Source organism: Microcaecilia unicolor, chromosome 11, assembly GCF_901765095.1.
Source record: "Microcaecilia unicolor chromosome 11, aMicUni1.1, whole genome shotgun sequence".
Classification (NCBI taxonomy): Eukaryota; Metazoa; Chordata; class Amphibia; order Gymnophiona; family Siphonopidae; genus Microcaecilia; species Microcaecilia unicolor.
In genome coordinates, this window is record NC_044041.1 from 66,942,295 (window position 1) to 66,967,356 (window position 25,062).

At 45.0% G+C, this 25,062-nt stretch overlaps 1 protein-coding gene across 5 annotated transcripts in view; it reads right to left on the minus strand.

Annotated features, from left to right (window-relative positions):
- Positions 1–5,670: 5,670 nt before the first annotated feature.
- PRKAB1 (protein kinase AMP-activated non-catalytic subunit beta 1) overlaps positions 5,671–25,062 on the minus strand; it is a 47,145-nt gene continuing 27,753 nt past the window's right edge. For 4 of the 5 annotated variants that reach the window (XM_030217575.1, XM_030217573.1, XM_030217574.1 and 1 more), the window contains 4 exons: positions 19,959–20,073; positions 17,697–17,833; positions 6,490–6,558; positions 5,671–6,363 (listed from right to left, as the gene is read on the minus strand). In XM_030217575.1, the coding sequence (XP_030073435.1) occupies positions 6,286–6,363; positions 6,490–6,558; positions 17,697–17,833; positions 19,959–20,073 (399 nt within the window). In that variant the 3' untranslated portion in view covers positions 5,671–6,285. The remainder of the gene's footprint in view (positions 6,364–6,489; positions 6,559–17,696; positions 17,834–19,958; positions 20,074–25,062) is intronic. The other variant, XM_030217578.1, reaches the window with a different exon arrangement.

Sequence of the window (25,062 nt, forward strand, 5' to 3'; positions counted from 1 at the left end):
TTCCACGCAGGCACCACTGAGTGCAGAGGAGGGCGCAGGTGATTAACTCCCTTGAGAAAGCGCACCACATCTGGCTGCGAAGCCAGGGAAGCACCCTTCAGGCGGCCCCTGAAGCAAGCCAGAGCCGCTACCTGGACTTTAAGGGAACTGAGCGACAGGCCTTTCTCCAGACCTTCTTGCAGGAACGCCAACACTGAAGAAATTGGAGCAGTGAAGGGAGAAAGTGAGCCTGCTTCACACCATGCTGCAAAGATACGCCAAACCCTGGCGTAAGCAGTAGAAGTAGAGCGCTTCCTCGCTCTCAGCATAGTGGCGATGACCTTGTCTGAGAAGCCCTTCTTCCTCAGACGCTGCCGCTCAATAGCCAGGCCGTAAGACCAAAGGGACAGGGATCCTCCATCACCACGGGACCCTGATGTAACAGGCCCTGCTCCACTGACAGCCGCAGAGGATCGTCGACTGAGAGCCTGATCAAGTCCGCATACCAGGGACGTCTGGGCCAATCCGGACCCACCAGGATTACCCTGCCGGGATGCTTTGCCACCCGGTCTAGCACCCTGCCCAACATGGGCCAGGGCGGGAACACATAGAGGAGCTCTTGTGTCGGCCACTGTTGGAGAAGAGCATCTACTCCCAGGGATCGAGGGTCCCGTCCTCTGCTGAAGAAGCGCGGCACTTGGCAATTGGCCGATGACGCCATCAGATCTAGGCTCGGCTGGCCCCAGCGCTTCGTGATGTCCAAGAACGCCTGAGCAGATAGTTGCCACTCTCCGGGCTCCAAGGTATGGCGACTGAGAAAGTCCGCCTTGACATTCATGACTCCGGCAATGTGGGCCGCTGAAAGCTGCTCCAGGTTCGCTTCCGCCCACTGGCAAAGACTCATAGCCTCCTTGGCTAGAGGGGCGCTCTTGGTACCTCCCTGGCGGTTGATATAGGCCACAGCCGTGGCATTGTCCGACAGGACCCGTACAGGCTACAACACCAGTACCGGGATGAACTCCAATAACACCAACCGAATGGCTCTGAGTTCCAGGAGGTTGATAGACCACTTGCCTCTGCAGGAGACTAGAGCCCCTGCGCTGTCCTTCCCAAGCAGTGGGCTCCCCAGCCCATCAAAGAGGCGTCTGTCGTGACGACAATCCACTCCGGGGTCACCAGAGGCATTCCTGCAGACAACTTGTCTGTCTGCGTCCACCAGCTCAGCGCCTTGCGCACTGCTGGGTCCACGGGAAGGCGCACAGCATAATCCTCCGACATCTGAGTCCAGCGCAGCAGCAGAGATAGCTGTAGTGGTCTCATATGAGCCCTGGCCCAGGGCACTACTTCCATCGTGGCCGTCATAGAGCCCAACAGCTGCACGTAGTCCCAAGCCCGAATAGGAGAGGCTACTAGGAACTAGTCCACCTGAGCCTGAAGCTTGACAATCCGATTGTCTGGCAGGAACACTCTGCCCACTTGGGTGTCGAATCGAACTCCCAGATACTCCAGGGACTGAGTCGGGCGCAGCTGGCTCTTCTTCCAGTTGATGATCCATCCCAGGGAGCTCACCAGAGCAACTACCCGGTCCATAGCTTTGCCGCACTCTGCATAAGAGGGGGCTCGGATCAACCAGTCGTCCAGATAAGGATGGACTTGTACTCCTTCCTTTAGCAGGAAGGCCGCTATGACCCCCATTACTTTGGAAAAGGTCCGCGGAGCAGTAGCCAACCCGAAAGGGAGGGCTCTGAACTGGAAGTGTCGTCTCAGGACTGTAAAACGCAGAAAGCGTTGGAGAGGAGGCCAGATGGGAATATGCAGGTACGCTTCCTTGATGTCCAAGGAAGCCAAGAACTCTCCTGCCTTCACTACCGCTATAACAGAGCGGAGAGTCTCCATGCGAAAGTGCCTCACTTTCCAGGCCCGATTGACCCCTTTGAGGTCGAGGATAGGCCGGACAGAACCTCCTTTCTTTGGAACCACAAAGTAAATGGAGTAACGTCCCTTGCCAATCTGATTTTTTGGCACCGGAACGACCGCACCCAGGCGGATCAGGTTGTCCAAGGTCTGCTGCACTGCCACAGCTTGACCGGAGACTTGCAGGGAGAGAGTACAAACCCGTCTCTTAAGGGTTGGCAGAACTCTAGCTTGTAGCCGTCTCTGATGACTTCCAGCACCCACGCGTCTGAAGTTATAGTGGTCCACTCGCCCAGAAACGAGGACAGCCGTCCTCCAATCTGCACTGGGGCGTGGACCAAGGCCCCGTCATTGGGTACGAGACCCTGGGGGAGGACCGGAGGGAGCACCTCCGGGACGGCGGTCTCTGCGAAAGGAATGCTGCTTGGGGGAGAAATTCCTCTTGAAGGAAGAGGGGGCAGAGGAACCCGACTTGCCCGGGCGGTACCGACGGGCTTCCAGCAACCGTCCTCTGGAGGTACCAGGACGAGTACTAGCCCGAGCCCTGACCTCTGGTAATTTCTTGCCCTTAGACGTGCCGAGATCGGTCACGATTTTGTCCAGCTCGACCCCAAAGAGCAGCTTGCCTTTAAAAGGCAATCTAGCCAGGCGGGATTTAGAGGCGTGGTCAGCCGACCAATGTTTCAGCCAAAGCCACCGCCGCGCAGAGACTGTCTGAGCCATGCCCTTAGCTGAGGCTCTCAAGACATCATACAGCAAGTCTGCCAAATAGGCTAAGCCCGGTTCCAGGGCCGGCCAATCAGCCCTCAAGGAAAGATCCGAGGGGGAAGCCCGCTGCACCATAGTCAGGCACGCCCTGGCCACATAGGAGCCGCAAACTGAGGCCTGCAAATTTAGCGCAGCTGCCTCAAAGGACGACCTTAAGGCCGCCTCCAATCTTCTGTCTTGGGCGTCCTTTAGGGCCGTGCCACCTTCCACCGGCAACGCCATTTTCTTAGTCACCGCAGTGATTAAAGAATCCACGGTAGGCCACAGATAGGCCTCACGTTCACTCACAGCCAAAGGATAGAGGCGGGACATAGCCCTAGCCACTTTAAGGCTCGTTTCCGGGACATCCCATTGAGCCGCAATTAAGGTGTGCATGGCATCATGCACGTGGAAGGATCTAGGCGGGCGCTTCGTCCCCAGCATAATGGCAGAGCCAACAGGGGCTGAGGGAGAGACGTCCTCCGGAGAGGAAATCTTCAAAGTGTCCATGGCCTGTAACAACAGGTTGGGCAAATCCTCTGGGCTAAAAAGCCGCGCTGCAGAGGGGTCATCCGCTCCATCCGAGCGGGGATCTATCTCCTCCAAGGAATCCGCAAAGGACCGTTGGGAGACCTCAGACACGCTGCCCTCATCTACATCGGAGGAGACAAAGTCCTCCAAGGCCTGGAAATCAACCCGAGGGCGTTTACCTCTGGGAACCTTAACCTCTTTATCAGAAGAGGGAGCAGGGGCAGCGTTTTGCATGAGGAAAGCCTGATGCAGCAGCAAAACAAACTCGGGGGAGAAACCCCCCAGACTGTGCACTTCCGCAGCCTGGGCAACAGCCCTAGAGGCACTCTCAACCGGCGCTCACAATAGCGGGGGAGAGACATGCTGCGCATCCAAAATGGCGTCCGGCGCGAAACTCCGCGAAGGAGCCGCGCGGGAAGAACGGCGCTTAACTTTAGCCGCTTTGTGCCGTCGCCCAAATTAAGGGCGTTCATGGCATTAATGTCTCCAACCTCAAGGGTGGCCCACGAGGAAGCCGTCCGAGCCGCGTGGCCGGCCAAGATGGCGGAGGCGAGGAGCGGGGGATGGGCGTTTATGGCGGGAAAAAACCGCCACGCCGGAGGAACGACCGGGACATTCATCGGTCACTAAACTGTCACCCATCAAGGGCGAATCAGGTTGTAAAACCCCCACATCCCCTCTAGAAGCGCTCCAGCGATCCGGGGAGCGACCCTTCGCGCCCTCGCCCTCCGACGCCATATGCCACGAGGAGAAGAATCGGGCAACCCCCTGCCCGCTATAAAAAGGTAAAATTACCTGCTTGCCGCTCCGAGCTGTAACGAACTGGTGTCCCAGTGAGTAGCTGCAATGAACGTTTAAAGAAACGTCGAATTAAACGCCTTTAAAGACGTTTAAAAATTTTTTTTTTTTTTTTAAACGGAGCCAGCGGGAGGGGGGAGAAAAGGAGGGACCTGGCACCACCAGGTTTGCACTTGCTCAAAAGAGCCCTCAACCCCAGGCCTCAACAAAACCTAAGGATTAGGCTTGGAGGCCTAGCCAGAGCTGCTGCTGTGTGTGACCACCACCTGCTGAGATAGAGAACATACTGGGGAGTTTCCGGCAGCACATGACCACATATAGGGAGGCAAAAGTTTGCTCTCTATCTCCACCTGCTGGTAGATGGACACAACCCACCAGTCTATGGATTGATCAGCTTGATGATATGGAACTGAGGTTTAAGTTAGGACAGCCTTCTTTATTCACATAGCTACGCGGATAGCATGGAATATCGCTGACTACCTGTAGAGTTATCAACTTAATGGGACAAATGGTTTAATTGCAGGGACCCCTCAATACTATAATAATGCTCTCCCAGCAATATGTAAAACAATCTGGAGAACACAGTTATCTCAATAATATTAATTAAGATCTTGATTGTACCCTCGGCGGTTTGGCAAAATTCAAGTACATCAAAGTTTTTAGTGCAGAACAACCCATTCTATCATCGGTTCACTTTTTAAAAATGTTTTAAATGTAATTTTCATCATTTCTTTCAACTTCTTTAATTATTTTTGCAAGATAGCACTCCCAAATACTCAAACTTTCAATTTTTGTTTATATAGTACTTAGCTGTAATCATGGTTGTAGTACTGTAATTAAAGTACAACTGGACCTACTGCCAACATGGCCAGGTTTCGAGATCTTCAAAAGGGTAGAGATCCGAGCAACATAACTTCCATGCTCTTCACAAGCAGCCAATCTTTACTATCTTGCAAAAATAATTAAAGAAGTTAGAAGAAATGATGAAAATTACATTTAAAAATGTAAAAAAATAAAGTGGACCGATGAACAAATGGGCTGTTCTGCACTAAGAAAACTTTGAGGTGCTTGAATTTTGCCAATCCTCTGAGGGTCCAATCAAGATCTTTATTATTGAGATACTGTGTTCCTCAGATTCATTATGGGCCCCTTTTACATAGCTGCAGTAAGAGGAGCCCTGCGGTAGCATCAGCGCATGGATTTGCTGCACGCGAGGTCCCCTTTCATCAGAATTTCAAATCTCACTGGTCTAAGCAGTACACGAGGTTCAGAGCAAGACAAAGTTGGATTTTTTTTTTTTTTTTTTTTTTTTTTTTTTTTGAGTAAGCACAGGAAATTTCACAGAAACCCAGAAATCTCAGCACAAAAGAATGAAATAGCCATATGGAAAGGATGAGAGAATGCAGATGCATTTTAAAAGTTATCAGCTTGACAGGCAATTAAATGATCCTGATCTTACAATTTTAATTTTGCTATGCTGTCCTTTGTTTTTCCATCAGAGCTGTTTACAATTAAATTCACAAAAGTACAAAAGAAAACAGCCAGATATCAAAAATTGTAGGGAAAACTGTTAATCTAGCTAACTTAGCTTATTCTATTCTTCTCCATGTTAATATTTATTAAGTAATTAGAGTTCACACACAGATTCATCATTTTCACTTTTACTACAACTGTTTCACTGCAGCAGGCAAAAGGCTTCTCTTTTTTTTGAAAAAAGGAAATGGTCGTGAAGTGAACCATTTGTCGCATGGCCATTTCTCGGGGGAGACCTTACCGCCATCTATTTAGGAGGTGGTAAGGGCTTCCGCATTAACTGCACGATTACCGCCAGGTAAGCCCCCGGCGCTAAGAAAAATAAAAGTAATTTTTTTCAGTGCTGTAAATGGCGTGTTGGGGGTAGGCACTATCACCGGGCTCCTGCAGTAGTGCCGGACTGGTGTGCGGCAAATTGGCGGTACAGGTATCGCCGCTCTATAAAAGGGGCCCTATTGCTGGGAGAGCATTATCTGTAGCGTCAGAAATAACTCCTACTCTTCTCCCTTGCTCCATTTTTACACTATGCAGCTCGTGCTAAAGCAGTCTAAGAATTTTCAGCAGCAGCATTCAGACAGTACAACTAAAACCCAGCAGAGTAGGGCACTTATCCATATAGCAGCTGCTGCTCCACAGATAAGTGCTTTTGAAAACCGACATGTAAACCTCTAGAAAAGCACTAGCAGCAAGAAAAACGGTATATGCTGTGGTCGACAGAAGAATATGTTCCCATCTGATAATCCATCTTTGTAAGGTAACTGGGCAGGACATCCTGAACTCAGATTATATTGGTTTGTAGAGCAATGTGGTAACATATTTCTTCTTATAACGGTGGGTAGCACTGAGTACCATCACACCATCCTACAGGAAAAGTTTAGGCAATTTAGAATAGGAACAGAATAATGGAAGGATCATTTGGTCTATTCGGTCTTTAGCCCGCAAAAATACAAACGGGTAATGGCAGCCAGTATGCAAGTGTGTTCTTACCTTGATTGAAAGTGCATAAAGATGATTCAGCATTACATGATTAGGTTCAGGCAGTAAGGCAGGATCACACTGAAAAAATAAAGTAACCCTTTAAACATTAAACATGACTTTTGCATATCTTATTTTAAAATAATTTTGTGGGGTTCTCTTCCAATCCAGAACTTTGGAAAATACATACGAGGATCTCTAATTAAACATTGCTGCTCACCTATAACAGATATCTTTGATCAGGCACACAAGTAAGGGAGCATCACCACATGTCACCAAAGCAGAACAGATCTCCCAGAGCTCAGAACCAAATGTAAAGTCCTGATCATGTGCATCCCTTCCCATGCATAGCAGTCTCCTCAGCACTTCAAGTTTCAAAGCTCAAAAAGGAACGTTACTCTCAGGAAGGAGAAAGGGATTGAGTACCAATTACAAATGAGCAACAGTGCTTTTTCAACTGACAAATAGGGCTGAGTCAGGCACACAAATGGGTGCCTGCCAAGCCCAGGGCTGATCATCTTGCTAAGCACTGCCCCACTGTTCAGGAACAGCCTGATCACCAAGAACATGTGACAGGTGCAAAGCCATTTAAGATAACTTGGCAAACACAGTTTGACCAGATACACCGATTATGGACTGGTCAAAACAGTTGTGTGAAGTAAAAGGTATGAAGCGAGGACCAAGTAGCTGCCTTGCATATGGTACTTAGTTAAGCAGACTTCAGAAAACCCACAGCAATAGCAGTACCAGTATGCTTGTAACAGAATTGGATACAAGATGCTAGACAATTTGCCAAAGTCCACTAAGGTGAGAGACAAATGGCTGTGTAAACTTTCTGTTAAATGTAGTTTTTTTGTGGTAGACAGCCCAAAGTTTGGACGTACTTCAACCGTTGATTCTTACACGGTTTTAGACAGAAAGTGGGTAGCATATGGAAAGGTGCTGTTGACTTAGGTAAGAACTTGGGATGAATATGAAGATCTATTTTGTTGTAATGAAACAAGAATATACAGTTCATAGGCTTGAAGTGTCATTTATTCTTCCAGTCAAGGTGAAAGGTACTGGAAAGAGCACTTCCCGGGTCAAGTGCATAAGTGAAGCAAATTCCATTGCCTCAACCTGTGGCTTAAATAAGAGATACAAGCACAGCAATGAGGTCTCAGGGTACAGGAGGCATCTGCAATGATGGTTTCTCATACACAAGCCCTTTAATTAAATCAAGAAATGATAGGACAGTGAGAAGCTGGGAGCCTCTCAACTTAAGCATGATAGGTTGAAAGAGCATAGAGATATATTCTGATGGAAAATGTGGAGCCTAGATGATAGATATAAGTATTACAACATGGCATTGGGAGAACAGCAAATGAGGTGGGGGGGGGGGGGGGGGGAAAGGCCATTTGTGAAACACCAGATGGAATACCTCTCCCACTTAAAGGCATAGATCGGTCTGTCCCAGTATTGCAATAATGTTTTTATCTACCAGACCTCACTCTGCCCAGTATCCTGTTTCCCACAGTGGCCAATCCAGGTTACAAGTACCTGGCACGATCCCAAAACAGTAAAACAGATTTATGCTGCTTATGCTAGAAATAAGCAGTAGATTTTTCCCAAGTCCATCTTAACAATGACTTATGGAGTTTTCTTTTAGGAAGGTATCCAAACCTTTTTTAAACTTTGCTAATTCCAGAGTTTAATTATAAACTGAGTGAGTCCTCATAGGTAAGTCATTCCATTCCCTTTATCACTTTCACCGTCCTTCTCGGTACCTCAGCTCAATTTTCAGTTCTCTTTCTCCACCTGCTGGTTGATTGGACACAATTATCCCACAGATTCTGGAACAGTGGGAAGCTACGTAATGGCATGATCCTTCCACTCCCTCTACCTGTTCTGCAGACTGACAAAATTCCTCATCTGAACCAAACAGCCCCCCCCCCCCCCCCAAAAAAAAAAAAAAAAAAAAAAATTCAAAAGAACTGGAGTTAACTTTAATTCTGATAAGAGATCTGAGTTGATATGCAGACAGGCTATGCTGTGTGTTGCTGTGGTTGAAATGTCATTTATAACACCCTGGCACAAGCTGTGCTGGGGGATACTAATTAATAAAACTTCAGCCGTGATGTGCTTTTGAAGGCATCAATGACACTCTTCAGGTCTGTGACATTCTGAAGACAACTGCATTTTAAGTCCTACTACAAGAACAAGACTAGTTAACTTTAATAAACTAGGCGCCTCTTATTAAAGGGTGTTAAGCACACAGTAAAAGGCTACTTCATAAATGCATCAAAGGGGTTGTGCGTTAATTTGCCTGTTACCACACATTATTGCATTTTTCTGATTTTTTTCTCTGAGGGAGTGTGGCATAGACAGCGAGGGAGGAAGTATTAGCCAGCTAGCGTGTTATACTTAGCATGTGCTAATTGATTAATGCAGAACGAACCCATGCACTAATGGATACAATAACGTATGACCTGCAATAAAAAAATAGAGGGAACATCCCTAAATGGTGCTGAATTAAATCGGGGCTTAGTGTGTGTGGTAAAATTCTACATTTCCCTGCGTTAAGCCCAGCACACCTTAGTAAAAAGGACCCTTAGTCATTTGATAAATATTTAAAGAAATTATCCTGGGTTTTTTTTTTTGTTTGTTTTTTTTTTTATTTACTGCAATGGTGTTTATTTTATTGTATTTGAATTGTATTTTACTTATTGTAAACCACCCATTAGGTCAAGGCAGTACATAAATTCGTGTTATGATAAAAGTTATCCAGAAATTATCCTAATTCTTACATGCAATCATAACACCCATTTACAGCAAAGTTTCCAAGACTTTTTTCCTCCATTGATGTATCCCCACAACTTCAAAAAGCTCAGGATGGTTACAACAACAAAACAAAATATAGAAATCAACAGACAGACATTTTTAAACGGAGCCAGCGGGAGGGGGGAGAAAAGGAGGGACCTGGCGCCACCAGGTTTGCACTTGCTCAAGAAGAGCCCTCAACCCCAGGCACTCAACAAAACCTAAAAATTAGGCTTGGAGGCCTAGCCAGAGCTGCTGCTGTGTGTGACCACCACCTGCTGAGATAGAGAACATACTGAGGAGTTTCCGGCAGCACATGACCACATATAGGGAGGCAAAAGGATTGCTCTCTATCTCCACCTGCTGGTAGATGGACACAACCCACCAGTCTATGGATTGATCAGCATGATGATATGGAATCAGGTTTTACTCCGAGGATAAGGATGCAAGGTACGTAGATGACAGTAACGTAATAGCCTGACCACAAATAGTTGGCGACAACTGAGGGAGAGGTTGCTTCCTAGCAATCCAAAAACCCTCCAACTTAGTAGAATTGATGTGGAGACCATTGTTTAATAACCAGTTTGAGTCAGCATTGAAACAGACATTAAAAGGTCCAAAATCCAGAGATAAAAGAGAAAATGTATGCCACAATTTCATCATAATAGCCACTAAGTCCCTTGCTTTGGATTATAATGGCTAAGGTGCCAAAAGATTTAGGTTTAATAATTTTTATTGATGAATGCATCTCCAAAACAATTCCATATTAACATAACATCTCAGGCATTTAACATTGCCATCCTGCACTAATACAGCAAAACCGCTATCATCAATTTTTCTTTTCTCCCCCCCCCCCACCTTCCCCCCTCCCCTCCCCCCTCTAAATTACTGTATTAATTAACCCTGGCTTATGCAAGCAATAATGTCATAAATAGCTATTATCAACATCTCTGTCTGCGATTTCTGAAATATATCCATTAGTGATCAGAGTATTATGCAATGAGATTTGTGAACAATAAATGCAAATCCCTGATATCATTCTGTGTGCTTGGTTTTATTCATAATGTAATAAAATTTAAAAATAAATATATATCACTGATGTCGTTCTGTGTACTTAGCTTCATTCCATTACTCTATTATATCAGCCTCCGTCAGCCAGCAAGTCATCACTCCTTAGCAGGAGAATCACAGCAATCCTGCATTATGTCAGTATCTCAAACAGGCTTTACTGGTTATAAATTAAATTGATCTGCATCTTGCATATCCAGGCTCCGCTTACCAAGCTGTTCCATTGCCATCCCATAATACACCCAGAACATCACTCTCAGAATCCTCCATTCATACCAATAGATACATATCGATACGATAATACACTCTTTCCCCCCTCATTGCATGTAACCCCCTTCCTTCAGAAATCACATTCCTTTATCTGGTCTCAGTTTCATCAATTGCAGCATAAGCCCAGCACACATCCCCCCCTTTCCCTCCCTCCTCCCTCTTCCTCCCATCACCTCACCCACCCCCCTCCCTCCCACTCCAGCCTACTCTACCCAGTCTTCTTCCCTATCCCAAGCTACAATGAGAGTGAGTTTACTAGTAAGCTGCGGGCTCTACCTGACAGGGCCTGCACATATGGCTCCCAAATCTCCCAGAATCGTTGTTTACTCCTAGGGCTTCGATGTACCTCACGCGCCTCCAGCAGCACCAAGGCATGAAGTGAATTCCTCCACTGCCAGAAAGAGGGTCCACTTTCCTGGGTCCAAAATTGCATAATACATTGCTTCCCTATTATTATAGCCTTATACATAAATATACCTTCTGTATGTTTCAGATTTAGCCCTCTCCCCCCTGGACCCAATATTAGATTTTTAGGTGCCCATCTAATTGTCTTATGAATTAATGTCTCACAAAATTTCCTAATGTCCGGACACTCCCACAGCATATGATAAAGTGATGCTCTCTGAAAGTTACACTTGCTGCACTGTAAGTCTACCAGCATGGTAGGCCTGTACAGGGGAGAAGTATGCTCTCATAATAATTCTAAATTGAATCTCCCTATGTCGTGCACTGGTCACTTTATATACTATCTCCTTCAGAGCCTGGGCTATATCTCCGCTTCGAACCTCCACTCTCATATCCGCAGACCACCTCCGAGCAACCTCCTCATATCCACGGGGCGGGAAAATCATTCTCAGCTGTTTATAAAGTATTGAGATTGAGGTCTGTTCTCTACCTTGTGGCAGAAATAAATTCACCAATAAGTCATACATCCCTCTCTCGCATCCAGCAGAATTTAGCTGCTTAATGTAACTATGTAATTGATAATAATCATACCATGTCACATTCTCAGCTCCCACTATATTCTCTAAGGCCTCTCTAGATATAATCTTCCCCGAATCCTGCATAACATCGGCCACTAATACTATCCCTTCCCGTGCCCATTTTCTGAATCTCGGTTGTGTATTCCCAGGATCAAAGGCACTATTCCCCACCAGAGGAAGCAGATCTGTATAATGTGGATTCTTATTTAATCCCTTTAAAATATATCGCCATACCCGTCGCATTGGTTGTAACAAGAGATGCTGACTCCATCCCTTAGGTATCCACTTTCCTTGAACATGCATCATATAGTAGGGGTGATAAGGCTCAAACAGCACACACTCCGTACTCCACGCCGTATGTTCCTCTGAATCTAATATCCAGTCCGCTAAATGTCTGGTCAAACATGCCCAATTATATTGTTGGATATCAGGCATCCCTAAGCCTCCCTCTTTCCTACTCCCATACATATATTCCAGTTTAACTTTGGCCTTCTTTCCACCCCAGCAGAATCTAGTCACCATTCTCCTAAGTTTCTTTACATCCTTGATCTGTAGCAATATTGGCAGCTGTCTTAAGACATATAGCCATCTCGGGAACAGCATCATGGCATACATACCAATTCGGCCACTCAGTGTTAACGGCAGTCCTTCCCATAGATCCAATTGATTCCTTGTATAGTTTAATAACTCATCAACGTTTCTTCTATATAATCTTCTCAAGTCCCCCGTTAATTTTATACCCAAGTATTTAAATTCCTGATCCGCCCACTTCAATGGAAATGATCCCTTCCACCTCTCCCTTACCATGCTGCTAGTGGGTAGTCCTTCTGATTTTTGAAAATTTAAACTAAAGCCCGAAAAAGCCCCGTATTCTGCAAATACTTCCATCAGCACCGGCAACGTTTCCTCCGGTCTCGCCAAATGGACTAAAATGTCATCAGCAAACGCCGCAACTTTAAATTCTTGGTGTCCCAATTTAATCCCCTCTATCTCCACATTCCCCAGAATTTCTCTAATCAGGGGATCCAATGTAATGGCAAATAATAAGGGGGACAGAGGACAACCCTGTCTAGTTCCCCGATTTATTGGGAAACATCGTGAATAAGTACCATTAACCAACACCCTTGCTGTCGGGTTCTTATACAGAATGGATATCGCTTGTGTAAAAAATCCCTCAAAGCCATATGCCCTGAGCGATGCGAATAAAAACTCCCATTCAACCCGATCGAACGCCTTTTCGGCGTCGAAGCTGATCAAGAGGGATTCCCCTCCTTCTCTTCGCACTCTCTCCATCGTGGCCAATATCAACCTAATATTCTTCCCACTCTGTCTTCCCTGTATAAATCCCACCTGCGGGGGCGCCACTATATGTGTCAGTACTGTTGCCAGTCTAGCAGCCAAGATCTGAGCCAATAGTTTAGCTTCATAGCTAATAAGTGATATAGGCCTATAGGATTCTGGTAAGATCACATTTCTTCCTGGTTTCAAAAAAACCATAATATCCGCTAGACATAAGGATTGCGGTAATTCCCCCAATTCCACCGACTTGTTAAAGGCATCTGCCAGTGGTTCTCCTATATCTTGCATTAAGATCTTATACAGTTCTGCCCTGAACCCATCTGGCCCCGCAGCTTTATGTAATGCACTGCCTCTAATTTCTCTCAGGACCTCTTCTACTTCTATTGGCTTGTTTAGCTCTTCTTGCTGCTGCACTGTTATCTTCGGCAGTTTAACATTCTCAAGATAAATATCTGGATCCAAATCCTCCTTTTCATTCTTAGTGTACAACTTAGCATAATAGTCATGAAATACATCTAGTATCTCTGCATCAGTATGTACCAATCCCCCTTCCTGTGTCCGAATGGCTAGCACTCTCCTCTGTCCCTTCCCCCTTTTTACTAATCCTGCCATCATCCTCCCTGTCTTATTACCAAACTTATACAATTGGTATCTGTAATACTCTGCTGATTTATTAGCACGCTGATGTAATAGCTCATTCAGAGATGTCTGCGTGGCTAATAATTGCTCACGAAGGTGGTCCGCGGATTGCTGTCCGTAAGCTCTCCTCAACCGTATCAGGCTATCTCCTAATCTTATGATCTCTTTATCTCTTCGTCTCTTTTTTCTGATGCTATACGCTATTATCTCTCCCCTTAGGACAGCCTTTCCAGCTTCCCAAAACAATATCGGGGTATGCCTGTGAGATGCGTTGTGTAATGAATATTCTTTCCACTTTGCTCTGATATAAGTCCAAAACTCCGAATCCTTATATAGATCCATAGGAAATGCCCACCTATACTGTCTATTATGTGAGGTATTATCTTGAAATTTGATATATATAGCCGCATGATCTGATATAATCGTAGGATCAATATCGGCCTCCGCTATATGTGTGAAGCTCTCTTCATCTATCAATAGATAATCAATCCTTGATTGAGTGTGATGGGCTCTTGAGTAGTGTGTATAGTCTTTAGTATTTGGATGCAATACCCTCCACACATCAACCACTCCCAATGTTTCACATAGCAGTTTTATGCCTTTACCGGCCCCCACCATCGTGCTTGCTGTCCCGTGTGATCTATCCAACATTGTGTCCGCCACCACATTAAAGTCCCCTCCTATTATCTTATTTTTAACGTTGAAGTGTTGTATCTTACTAATGATTAAATGGTAAAATTTCTTACAATACACATTGGGAGCATATATATTACTAATGAGACATATATTGCCATTCACTTTTACCTGTGCTATTATATACCTCCCTTCAGGATCAACACACACCTGTTCCACCTCCACCTGTAGAGCTTTATGAAATAAAATAACAACGCCCGCTTTTTTCCCTACTGCCGGGGCCTCCAATATGGTCCCCACCCACCAAGTTCTCAGCTTCTCATGCTCCTGCTTTGATAAATGTGTTTCCTGAAGGAGCGCCACATCTGCCCTTTTCTTTTTAAGACTATGAAGGATTTTCTTTCTTTTAATGGGGGAGGATATTCCTCCCACATTCCAGGAGTATACTTTAAGGCCCATCAACCTCCGTCATCTCTTACATGTCCCCGCTCATGCCTCTTATCCAAAAGCAGGTAGACATGGTGTCCCAGCAGCACCACCCCCACCACTCTGTGTCGCAGCCATTCAACGTTCCACTCACTCACATATCTCCATCTATCATTTTTTGGTAATCGTTCCCCTACTTCCCGCCCTCTAATCCCTCCCCCCTCCCTCCCATATGTATCCTCTCTATTCCCTATTCCCCTATCCTTCCCCCCTAGCCCTCCTGTTCCCAGAACTAGTCACGCTATAACACCTGCACTCACCCACCAACATATCACACATCCCCCCCTCCCTCCTGATTCTTCCCCCAGCTTCCCCAACTTCCCCAACATACAAAACTTTATGTGTTATATCTCTAGCATCATATCTTAATTGTCTCACACTTCCATTCCTGTGTAACTCCTCCGGTGGCCAATGTTACTTAGTTCTTATATGATCAGACCCTGTAGACTTCTGACTTCTACTTCATTTCCAAGAGCCCCAAAGCAGTTTATTTAGCTCTGCCATGTCGTCATCTCCTGCAGTCAAATGGCGTCGAGACGTGCTAGGTACATCCAGAACACTGTCTTGGGCGCACTCCAAAAACACCCGCACTCCCGAAATATATCTGTCCAATCTATCAAGAGTCCATCAGTCATGTTCTCAATCCAAAAGGTCAGGTCAATATTCTCCCAATCTGGTTTCCACTATAAAGCTATAATATAATCTCCAGCGTCCTCTTTTATGCCGCTGTTCCATCCTGCACATTACCTCTGCTTCATTTAAGCTCTCCATGTTGTTGTATATATTCTTTAGCTGCCTCCACCTGTTCAAAAAATTGAGTTACACCATTTATGGTGAGTCTGAGCTTGGCAGGGTATAGGAGTGCAAATTTTATCTTCTTGTTATATAACTCCGTGCATAATGGCGCGAAGGATTTCCTCTTCAATTGCACCTGATGTGAATAATCTTGGAAGCAAAGGATTTTTCTCCCTTCATAGGTAAGTGCTTGCCCACCTCGAAGCGCATCCAATATGTATTGTTTATGCCTGAAATTAAGAGTCTTTAGGATCACCACTCTTGGTCTGTTCCCTGACTGCCTCGTGGTCCCCACCCGATGGGCTCGCTCCACACAGAATTGTGATACTTTATCCTCTATATGTAAAGTCTTTGGCAGCCATCCTTCCAAGAAGTTGGGCAGATCCCTATCCAATAAGGATTCTGGTAGTCCAATCAGGCGCAGGTTATTGCGCCTGCTGCGATTCTCCAAATCATCCAATTTAACCTCCAGATCCTGCACTTTCTTTTCCAGTTCTTTGTTTAACTCCTTCTGTGCCTCCACGCTCTCCTCTACCTCTGATATGCGCTGCAGGCCTTCATCCAACTCTAAGCTCATGCTATCAATACGTTCATGAGCCTCCTCTGTGCGATCGTAAAGTTGTTGAAGCTTCTTGTCCAGCGCTGTCTCAACCGCTGCAGTTACCTCCGCGGTAATTTCTGCTAACCACGCGGATCCCACAGCTAGCTCTCCGATCTCACGCTGGTCGGCCATCTTGGCATCGGCCGGCTTAGTCTTGTCTCTCTCTCTGCGAACTGTTTTCGCCGCCATGCCGTGCCTCTGCGCCGTTTTATCGATCGCTATCGATTTCCGCTTCTTTCATACACCAGACAGCGCCGTTTCTCTCCTCGGGACCGTCAAATTTGCTGATTTTTGGGCGAATGTGCGCGGAGCCTAGCTATCCAGCGTCAGCCCTGCATCATGGCGTCACGTGACCTCCGGTGCCAAAAAGATTTAAAAAAATATAGGCCAATGGTTCTGAAATCTGGTCCTGGAGGTACCACTGATGTGCCTATGTACTGAGCCCTATGCTATAAAATTTGACAGCTGTGAGATATAATAGAATGACATACTCACAGAGAAACAAAATGTATGGTTACTAAGATAGTAGGTACCTTGTTATAGATTACTCTAACACATCTTATCACTTTTCTTCAGCAGTGGCTTCCTTCTTGCCAACCTCCCATACAGACCAGCTCTGGGCATAACCTTGAAATTGTTGAACAGTCAACATTTTCTCCATCTTAGCCAAAGATTTCTATAGTGCTTTTTCAGTGCTTGTAATATATAGTCTTTGCTAAATTTTGGTTGATATATGTTTTGAGCTGCTGTTATGTTACTTTTTGTAAACGGCTGATAAAGAATTTAGGATCTGGTGATATAGATTTATAAATAAAATAAAGCAAACATATCCTGAGGGCTTAGGAGTGAGGTTCCTTACCGTCATGATGGACAGATTTTATAGACATACACAAGTATCTTTTATAAAATATTTGCTTACTTTTCTGCAACCTGACCTAGGCATCCTTTTTGGGGCTTCATATGCAAAATTAACCCATTTGGAGATACTGACCCCAGGATAAGTCCCTGACTTGCAACTGAGGTTTATTCCTATTACCTTATGCACAAAACAAACCCATTTGGAAACACCCCAGTAAACCAGTGGGACAAAGAACCTTGAAGAGGCTGTTTGGGAAAAGTTCTGTGGAAAAAGGATGGAGAGCCAATGAAGAACTCAAAAAGGGAAAAGCTAGTAAAAGTATCAGAAAGAAAGGATTCTGAAATCAGTACTGCAGACTCAGCGATAATGGAGAAGGCAACCAGTAGGAAAACAATGATAAATTTGGATAAGTGGGTTATAAAACTGAAATAAATGAAGACAGCACGGTGAAGACAATAGCAGGGATCATGTGCCTCCCTCATCACATCTTTCATCTCATGAACCCAAGGCAGCTGCAAGGAAAGGAGAAATTGGAGATTATACAGGAGGCAGATCTGATATTGGGGTGCTCAAGCCCCTGCAAAGCTGAGAATGTATGGCAGAAATGCAAGGAAAGAAAGATAATTATGTTAGAAGTGACTAGATTTAACATAGGTAACGACTGCAATACAGCCGATTCACAGTAAGTTAACATGTACCCAGACAATATTTTCACCTCAACTATATATACTGTATCATTTTAATATCTATATAAAATATTATAAATGAACATCTCTTCTATACTCACAGATATGCCAGTGTCTTTGTTCAGAATTACTTGCAGTAGGTGTGGCGGGAGAATAGGTGGCGCTTTAAAGCGCTCTTCAACTTTACAAACATAAGGATCCTGGTGGTATGGCCCAGGGGGTGAACTGGACATCTCTGCTAGGAAAAACATACAAGCTACTTTATAATCAAGATTATTATAAGCCTGTCTAAAGATTATTTTTAAAGCAGCAGTTTGCTACAGGAATTTGTATGTTTCCATGTTAGGCCACATGAAGAAATCAACTACTGTAAGATCCATGTATAACAATGATAGCAGAAAATCAAAATTTAATTGTCCCTTAAAGAAGGAAAAGCCTCAAGCCACTCAAGACCCTAAGGTCTAATGAGCCAGTATAGATCAAAACTGACTTTAATATTGGTCAAATGATTTGTTCCTCATTATTGGCAAAAACATTCTATTATTATGGACACAATATCAATCTTAGTATGTTCCTAAATATAGGCTATACACTTCAGTGCCCTTCTTCAGTCCTCTTTCAAAATCATTTGAAGCCAGAGAGTCTTTGAACGATACACTACAGTCCAACATTTATTGTACTTAGCTGTCGCATTGCTACTGTCCTTCTGAACAGCGCTGGTACTACTCTCAGTGGTGATCTGCTCCTTCCCGTACTTGACCAACGGTGATCAGCGTTTCGCTGAAGCTGGTCTTAAAGCAAAGCTGCTTCAGGGTTCTGTTGATCAGGGGTGTGGCAACACTTAAATGTCGTTGTCAGAGTGAAGCGGAGAGTTTAAGTGTTTCCACACCCCTGATTCAGCTGTGCATGAACATGGATCCAACCTGTACTGGCACACTATCTTTGGAGTGCCCAAAAAGGTATGGAGGACAGCAGCCTCATGGGGAAGGGAAAAGGCTGACCTGTATGTGAATATCTATGGTAAGTAAAAAATTTGTGCTAAAAGCACTAGTCTTTCTGATGACCTTGAAATGCTTTAAGGCAGATGTCCTATAAATTTTCTTTTGCCTTATCCATCTTCCTATGGATTTGCTTCTTTTTTTGGTTCCTCTTCTCTTATGGACTATGGTTAAAGTTGTATTTCTTGTGTGATGTATTACTATTGTTATTTCTTAATTTGTTCTGAATTTCTATTCAAAGATTTTGAACTTTGATATTTTTGTGAAATGCAAATTTAAAAAAAAAAAAAAAAAATTTGCCTAATATTTTTCTTATTCCTTTTCTAACTGGCAGGAAATTAAATTTTGGACAAAAAAATTTACTATTTCACAATTGTGCAGTGACCTGTTCTGTAGGCTCGTTACAAAATCCTTAAATCTGGTTCTATGAACTTTAGCATAACTTTCTAGGAGATCAAGCAAATAATTGAGGACATTGTGAAATTGGAAACAATTGATGGGAAATTCAAAACAAAAGAATTTAATGTGCCTTATCAAATATGCTGAAATTAAACATTTTCTGTTTGCACCAACTCTCAGCAGACTGAAGAGTGACGAAAGCTACTAACTGCAGATTTGTAGCAGTATGTACTGTAACTGAATGACTATGTTTTCCTTAATCTAAATGTGTGCCCTAGTTATTTAAAACATCTTACAGTACTTTAGGAAAGTAATTGATTACTAATTACAAATACCTGCTTAACAGTGACTAATTGCTTTCCCTTTACAGATACCACATTCAAGAATACTTATGGTATGTGAAGAGGTAAAAATATTCATCTTACACACAACTCCAATATGAATATTGCATAACTTCAGCTCTTGATGCTTATTTCAAGGCGGTTTGACCAACTCATGCAAACCACATCCTCTGTCATGTCGTGCTAGTTACCCTTCAAAAGTAATTAATTACAGTTACTGGAATAGTACGTAAGTAATTAACTACTTTATTGGTTACTGCAAGAAAGAAATTAAGTAATTAGTTCTAGTAACTCCATATCGCACAACACTGCTGATCAGATCAATATTAGCTTTCAGGCGAAATAAAACTAAAATATCAGGTTGCAGGAGTTGTGTTAATCATTTTCTATATTACATATAGGATAATATGAAAACCAATAATTCCAAAATTACAGTATTTTCTTTTATCATCACTTTAAACCTCTTGGCATGGCATTTCTTGGCACTGATTAGAATCGCTACTGCATTCTGGCAATATGAAAAATCCATCCAGCTTTCTTCAAGAGAAAAAAGGTGACTACAGACTGCATTTACCTCCTATCATACGCTCAAGCACATATTATAAAATGATTAATATACTCATACCAGATGGATCTGAGCCTTTTTGCGAATCCACCATTAGAGCATCAAATACTTCGAAGTCGGTTTTCTTTACTTGAATGATGTTATTAACAGTGCCAAGTTGGCTGGTTACTACTGGCTGAGAAGAGAGAGGCACAAATCATAACTCTGCTACTTAACATGTTTTAGTCTTAATTAACGTATTCCTTATGTTTCTTACTAAGTAGGATTTTTATGTTTGAACTGCAATAATCATTTTTATGAAGAAACCAAATCTAAGACAGCATTAACTCTAGTGCCAGCAGTAAACAAATGAGCTTATTACAAGCTATCCAGCAAGGTCAGATTTGAGACCTGTTCCTCAGGGCTGAGATCACTTGCAATCCCACAGGACAAAGTAACTAAGGTTCTGTTATTCAGTAATATCTATGGTCCACTGTTGGCTTCTAGAGTACTACCATCCACTGCTGAGGAGGAAGAGTCACTAGAGCTAGTTTCCTTGCAGGCTCGGGCCAATAATTCATTTATATTCCACCAAAAAACTAAGCAGTTACAGTAAAAACATAAAATGAATACAAAACCACATATCAAAACCAATAAAGCGGTGTGCTGGAAAGTCTCACATTACTATACTTCAGATCCCAGGGTATGCAAAAAAAAATAAATACATGGGTCCTCAAAAGTTATTAAACTGTACTAAATTCCCACAAATATCCAGGCAAGTCATTCCACAAGAGCAGACCTGCAATGCAAAAAGCAGCTGCCCTTGTCAGCATAGCATATTTTCCCAGATGCACCACCTCCAAACATTTTGTGTTCACAGATCGTAGTGCGCGTACTGGTTGGTACACTTTCAAAATCTGAATACCAAGGTGCTGTCTCAAATTGCCTGGATGCATAAGGTTCAATATTTTAAAAGATGCTGAAAGATACCAACAACCAAAACAATTGCTTCAATAGAGGTGTCACATGCATACACTTAGAAGACCCAGTAATCAATCCCACAAGCCATCTGCTGACAAAATCAGTTTCAACTTGATCAACAAGCAAAGCTGATAAAAAGAGAAACATTACCTGTCCTATTTGCTCTTGCAAATACAAGCTTGAACAAGGACTAGTGGAAATTAGGTGGGGGGTAGCTATTAAGGTGCGTTATTTGCTCCCTAACACACATTAAAGGACAATAACGTGCATTCTATTACCATAATGAACATTAATGTAAGGTACCAAGCTATGCCTCTCTCTTCTATTCATTTACCAACCACGCCCAGTCTCTCAACACCATTCTGAGGTAGATAAAGACCACATGGCCTATCCAGTTTGCCCATCCATGCCATCTACTCTCCCTATCACTTTCCCTTAGAGATCCTATGTACTTCTCCCAAGCCCTCTTGAATTTTACTGTTTTCAACTCCACCACTTCCACCGGGAGGCCATTCCATGAATTCACCACCCTTTCCGTGAAGAAGTGCAGTGTCCAAGAAAGTGGACAACTGACTCTCTTAGTCACAAAACCTCTAGTTAGATGTCTGAAGTACATGTTCCCAGGTCCTCAATATTCCGGCAGGTTGTTCACCAGCCATGGTGCAATCTTGACAAATGGGAGCTATCCCTAGGAGACTTGCTTGGATAGTGAGTAATTGGGGCTGCGGTGTCTACTCTGCATTGCATCAAGTTCAATACCACAAGGTGCCTCAACCTTTGGTCTATGGAGATGCGAGTGAAAGGTTCAACAAATGGAGAACTGCCTTCTCTGCATACCAATTGTCAAGATTCACCAAACCCACTAGTACGCTAAAGAGATAAGGCAGTTTTGAGACAGAAAAAAAAAGGCATGGCTACACTAGCAGTTACCAGAAACAGGTGACAGTATGCACCTATGCTATGAGGGTTGCTCCTTTGCTCCAGGAACATTTGTAGGTTTTTCATTGCTCTTAATGCTGGGACACAGTAGCATTTCAAGCTGACTGAAGGATTCTTGTAAGTCCACCTTGGTTCAGAATTCCTTTGTGTGGATCTAAATAGTCTTAGATAATGTCTCTTTTTTTCAGATGGAGATGCTTCTTTGTCAGAGGCCAGTATTTATGGAATCTGACTCCGTTCTGTGGCAGGTCACTTGAGTGTTCCGGTTTTTCACTTTGTACATCTTCATAGGTAGGGCCGGTCTTAGCAAGTGCGGGGCCCTATGCAGACCAATTTGATGGGGCTCCACGGCCAGCTACCCCTCCCTCCGAGCTCCAAGGCTTGTCGAGCCTGCACAGTCAATGCCAACTGAAAACCATGTCTTTTTCACAAACACAGATACACCCTAATCCACTATATAATAAGTAGTAATATTTAAACTTTCTATTTAGACAAAAATTAAACTGAACCCCCAAGATGCCAGACTCTGCATACAATTCAACACCACAGAAACAGAAAATGTCCCCTAGTACTGTGCAAAATAAAGACATCAGATGTAAATTTGAAAAAAAATATCAACCACTTTAAAAATTAGCAAATAAAATATAGAAAATAAAATACCATTTTATTGGACTACTACATTTAGCTTTCAGAGGCCAAAACATCCTTCCTCAGGTCAATACAGTATGGTAAAATTATGTATCATACCTGATAATTTTCTTTCCATTAATCATAGCTGATCAATCCATAGACTGGTGGGTTGTGTCCATCTACCAGCAGGTGGAGATAGAGAGCAATCCTTTTGCCTCCCTATATGTGGTCATGTGCTGCCGGAAAGTCCTCAGTATGTCAATATCCAAGCTCCATCCGCAGGACTCAGCACTTAGAGAATTACACCCACAAAGGGTCACTCTGCCCAGCTCACCACCGCCGAAACGGGGGAGGGGAATTAACCCAGCTCATCCCCACACAAGTGGGGGAGGGGAATCCGTCCAGCTCATCCCCGCGGAGCGGGGGAGGGACACCACACCCGCCGATGCGGGGGGATCTGGCTTATCCTGCAACCGCAACCGCGGGAGGAGCTGACTGACCCTAACACCGCCGAAGCGGGAGGGGTACAAAGCTGCCCTACTGCCGCACGAAGCGGGAGGGAGTGCCGGCAGAATTTAAGTCTCAATCCAGCCCCGTAAAACGGAGGGGAGAGGAATGCAGCAGCTCACTGTAACACAAACTCGTCTCAACTCTTGAAGAATCCATTGAAAAACTTGAACACGAAGTCCTCCTGAACAGGAACTGAAGACTAAACTTGAACCTGAAATGCAACCAGAATATAACCAATACAGATATCTGGGAGGGACTATGGATTGATCAGCTATGATTAATGGAAAGAAAATCATCATCAGGTATGATACATAATTTTACCTTCTATATTATCATGCTGATCAATCCATAGACTGGTGGGATGTACCGAAGCAGTACTCACCCAGGGCAGGACAATGAAATCCCTGACCGCAACACTGAAGCTCCAAACCGGGCCTCCGCCCGAGCAGCCACAGTCAAGCGGTAATGCCTGGAGAAGGTATGGGCCGATGCCCAAGTTGCCGCCTTGCAAATCTCTTCCAAGGAGACGGACCCGGCCTCTGCCATCGAGGCCGCCTGAGCTCTAGTGGAGTGAGCCTTCAGCTGGATAGGCGGCACCATCCCCGCGGCCACATAAGCCGCTGCAATGGCTTCCTTGACCCATCTTGCCACTGTAGGCTTAGCAGCCTGCAGACCCTTACGAGGACCTGCAAACAGGACAAACAGATGATCCGATTTCCGGAAATCATTGGTCACTTCCAAGTATCTGATGATGACTCGTCTCACATCCAGACATTTGAGAGCAGAGTATTCCTCTGGGTAGTCCTCCCTACGAAAGGAAGGGAGACAGAGCTGCTGATTCACATGGAAGCGAGAAACAATCTTGGGCAGGAAGGAAGGCACTGTGCAAATAGTCACTCCTGCCTCAGTGAACTGCAGAAAAAAGGCTCTCTACATGAGAGCGCCTGGAGCTCGGAAACTCTTCTGGCTGAAGTGATAGCCACCAAAAAGACTGCTTTCAACGTCAGGTCTTTCAGAGATGCCCTCGACAAGGGTTCAAAGGGCGGCTTCTGCAATGCTCTTAGCACCAGATTGAGATTCCACACAGGCACCACTGAGTGCAGAGGAGGGCGCAGGTGATTAACTCCCTTGAGAAAGCGCACCACATCTGGCTGAGAAGCCAGGGAAACACCCTTCAGGCGGCCCCTGAAGCAAGCCAGAGCCGCTACCTGGACTTTAAGGGAACTGAGCGACAGGCCTTTCTCCAGACCTTCTTGCAGGAACGCCAACACTGAAGAAATTGGAGCAGTGAAGGGAGAAAGTGAGCCTGCTTCACACCACGCTGCAAAGATACGCCAAACCCTGGCGTAAGCAGTAGAAGTAGAGCGCTTCCTCTCTCTCAGCATAGTGGCGATGACCTTGTCTGAGAAGCCCTTCTTTCTCAGACGCTGCCGCTCAATAGCCAGGCCGTAAGACCAAAGGGGGAGGGATCCTCCATCACCACGGGACCCTGATGTAACAGGCCATGCTCCACTGGCAGCCGCAGAGGATCGTCGACTGAGAGCCTGATCAAGTCCGCATACCAGGGACGTCTGGGCCAGTCCGGACCCACCAGGATTATCCGGCCCGGATGCTTTGCCACCCGGTCTAGCACCCTGCCCAACATGGGCCAGGGCGGGAACACATAGAGAAGCTCTTGTGTCGGCCACTGTTGGAGAAGAGCATCTACTCCCAGGGATCGAGGGTCCCGTCCTCTGCTGAAAAAGCGCGGCACTTGGCAATTGGCCAATGACGCCATCAGATCTAGGCTCGGCTGGCCCCAGCGCTTCGTGATGTCCAAGAACGCCTGAGCAGATAGCTGCCACTCTCCGGGCTCCAAGGTATGGCGACTGAGAAAGTCCGCCTTGACATTCATGACTCCGGCAATGTGGGCCGCTGACAGCTGTTCCAGGTTCGCTTCCGCCCACTGGCATAGATTCATGGCCTCCTTGGCTAGAGGGGCGCTCTTGGTACCTCCCTGGCGGTTGACATAGGCCACAGCCGTGGCATTGTCCGACAGGACCCGTACTGGCTTCAACGCCAGTACCGGGATGAACTCCAAAAGCGCCAACCGAATGGCTCCGAGTTCCAGGAGGTTGATAGACCA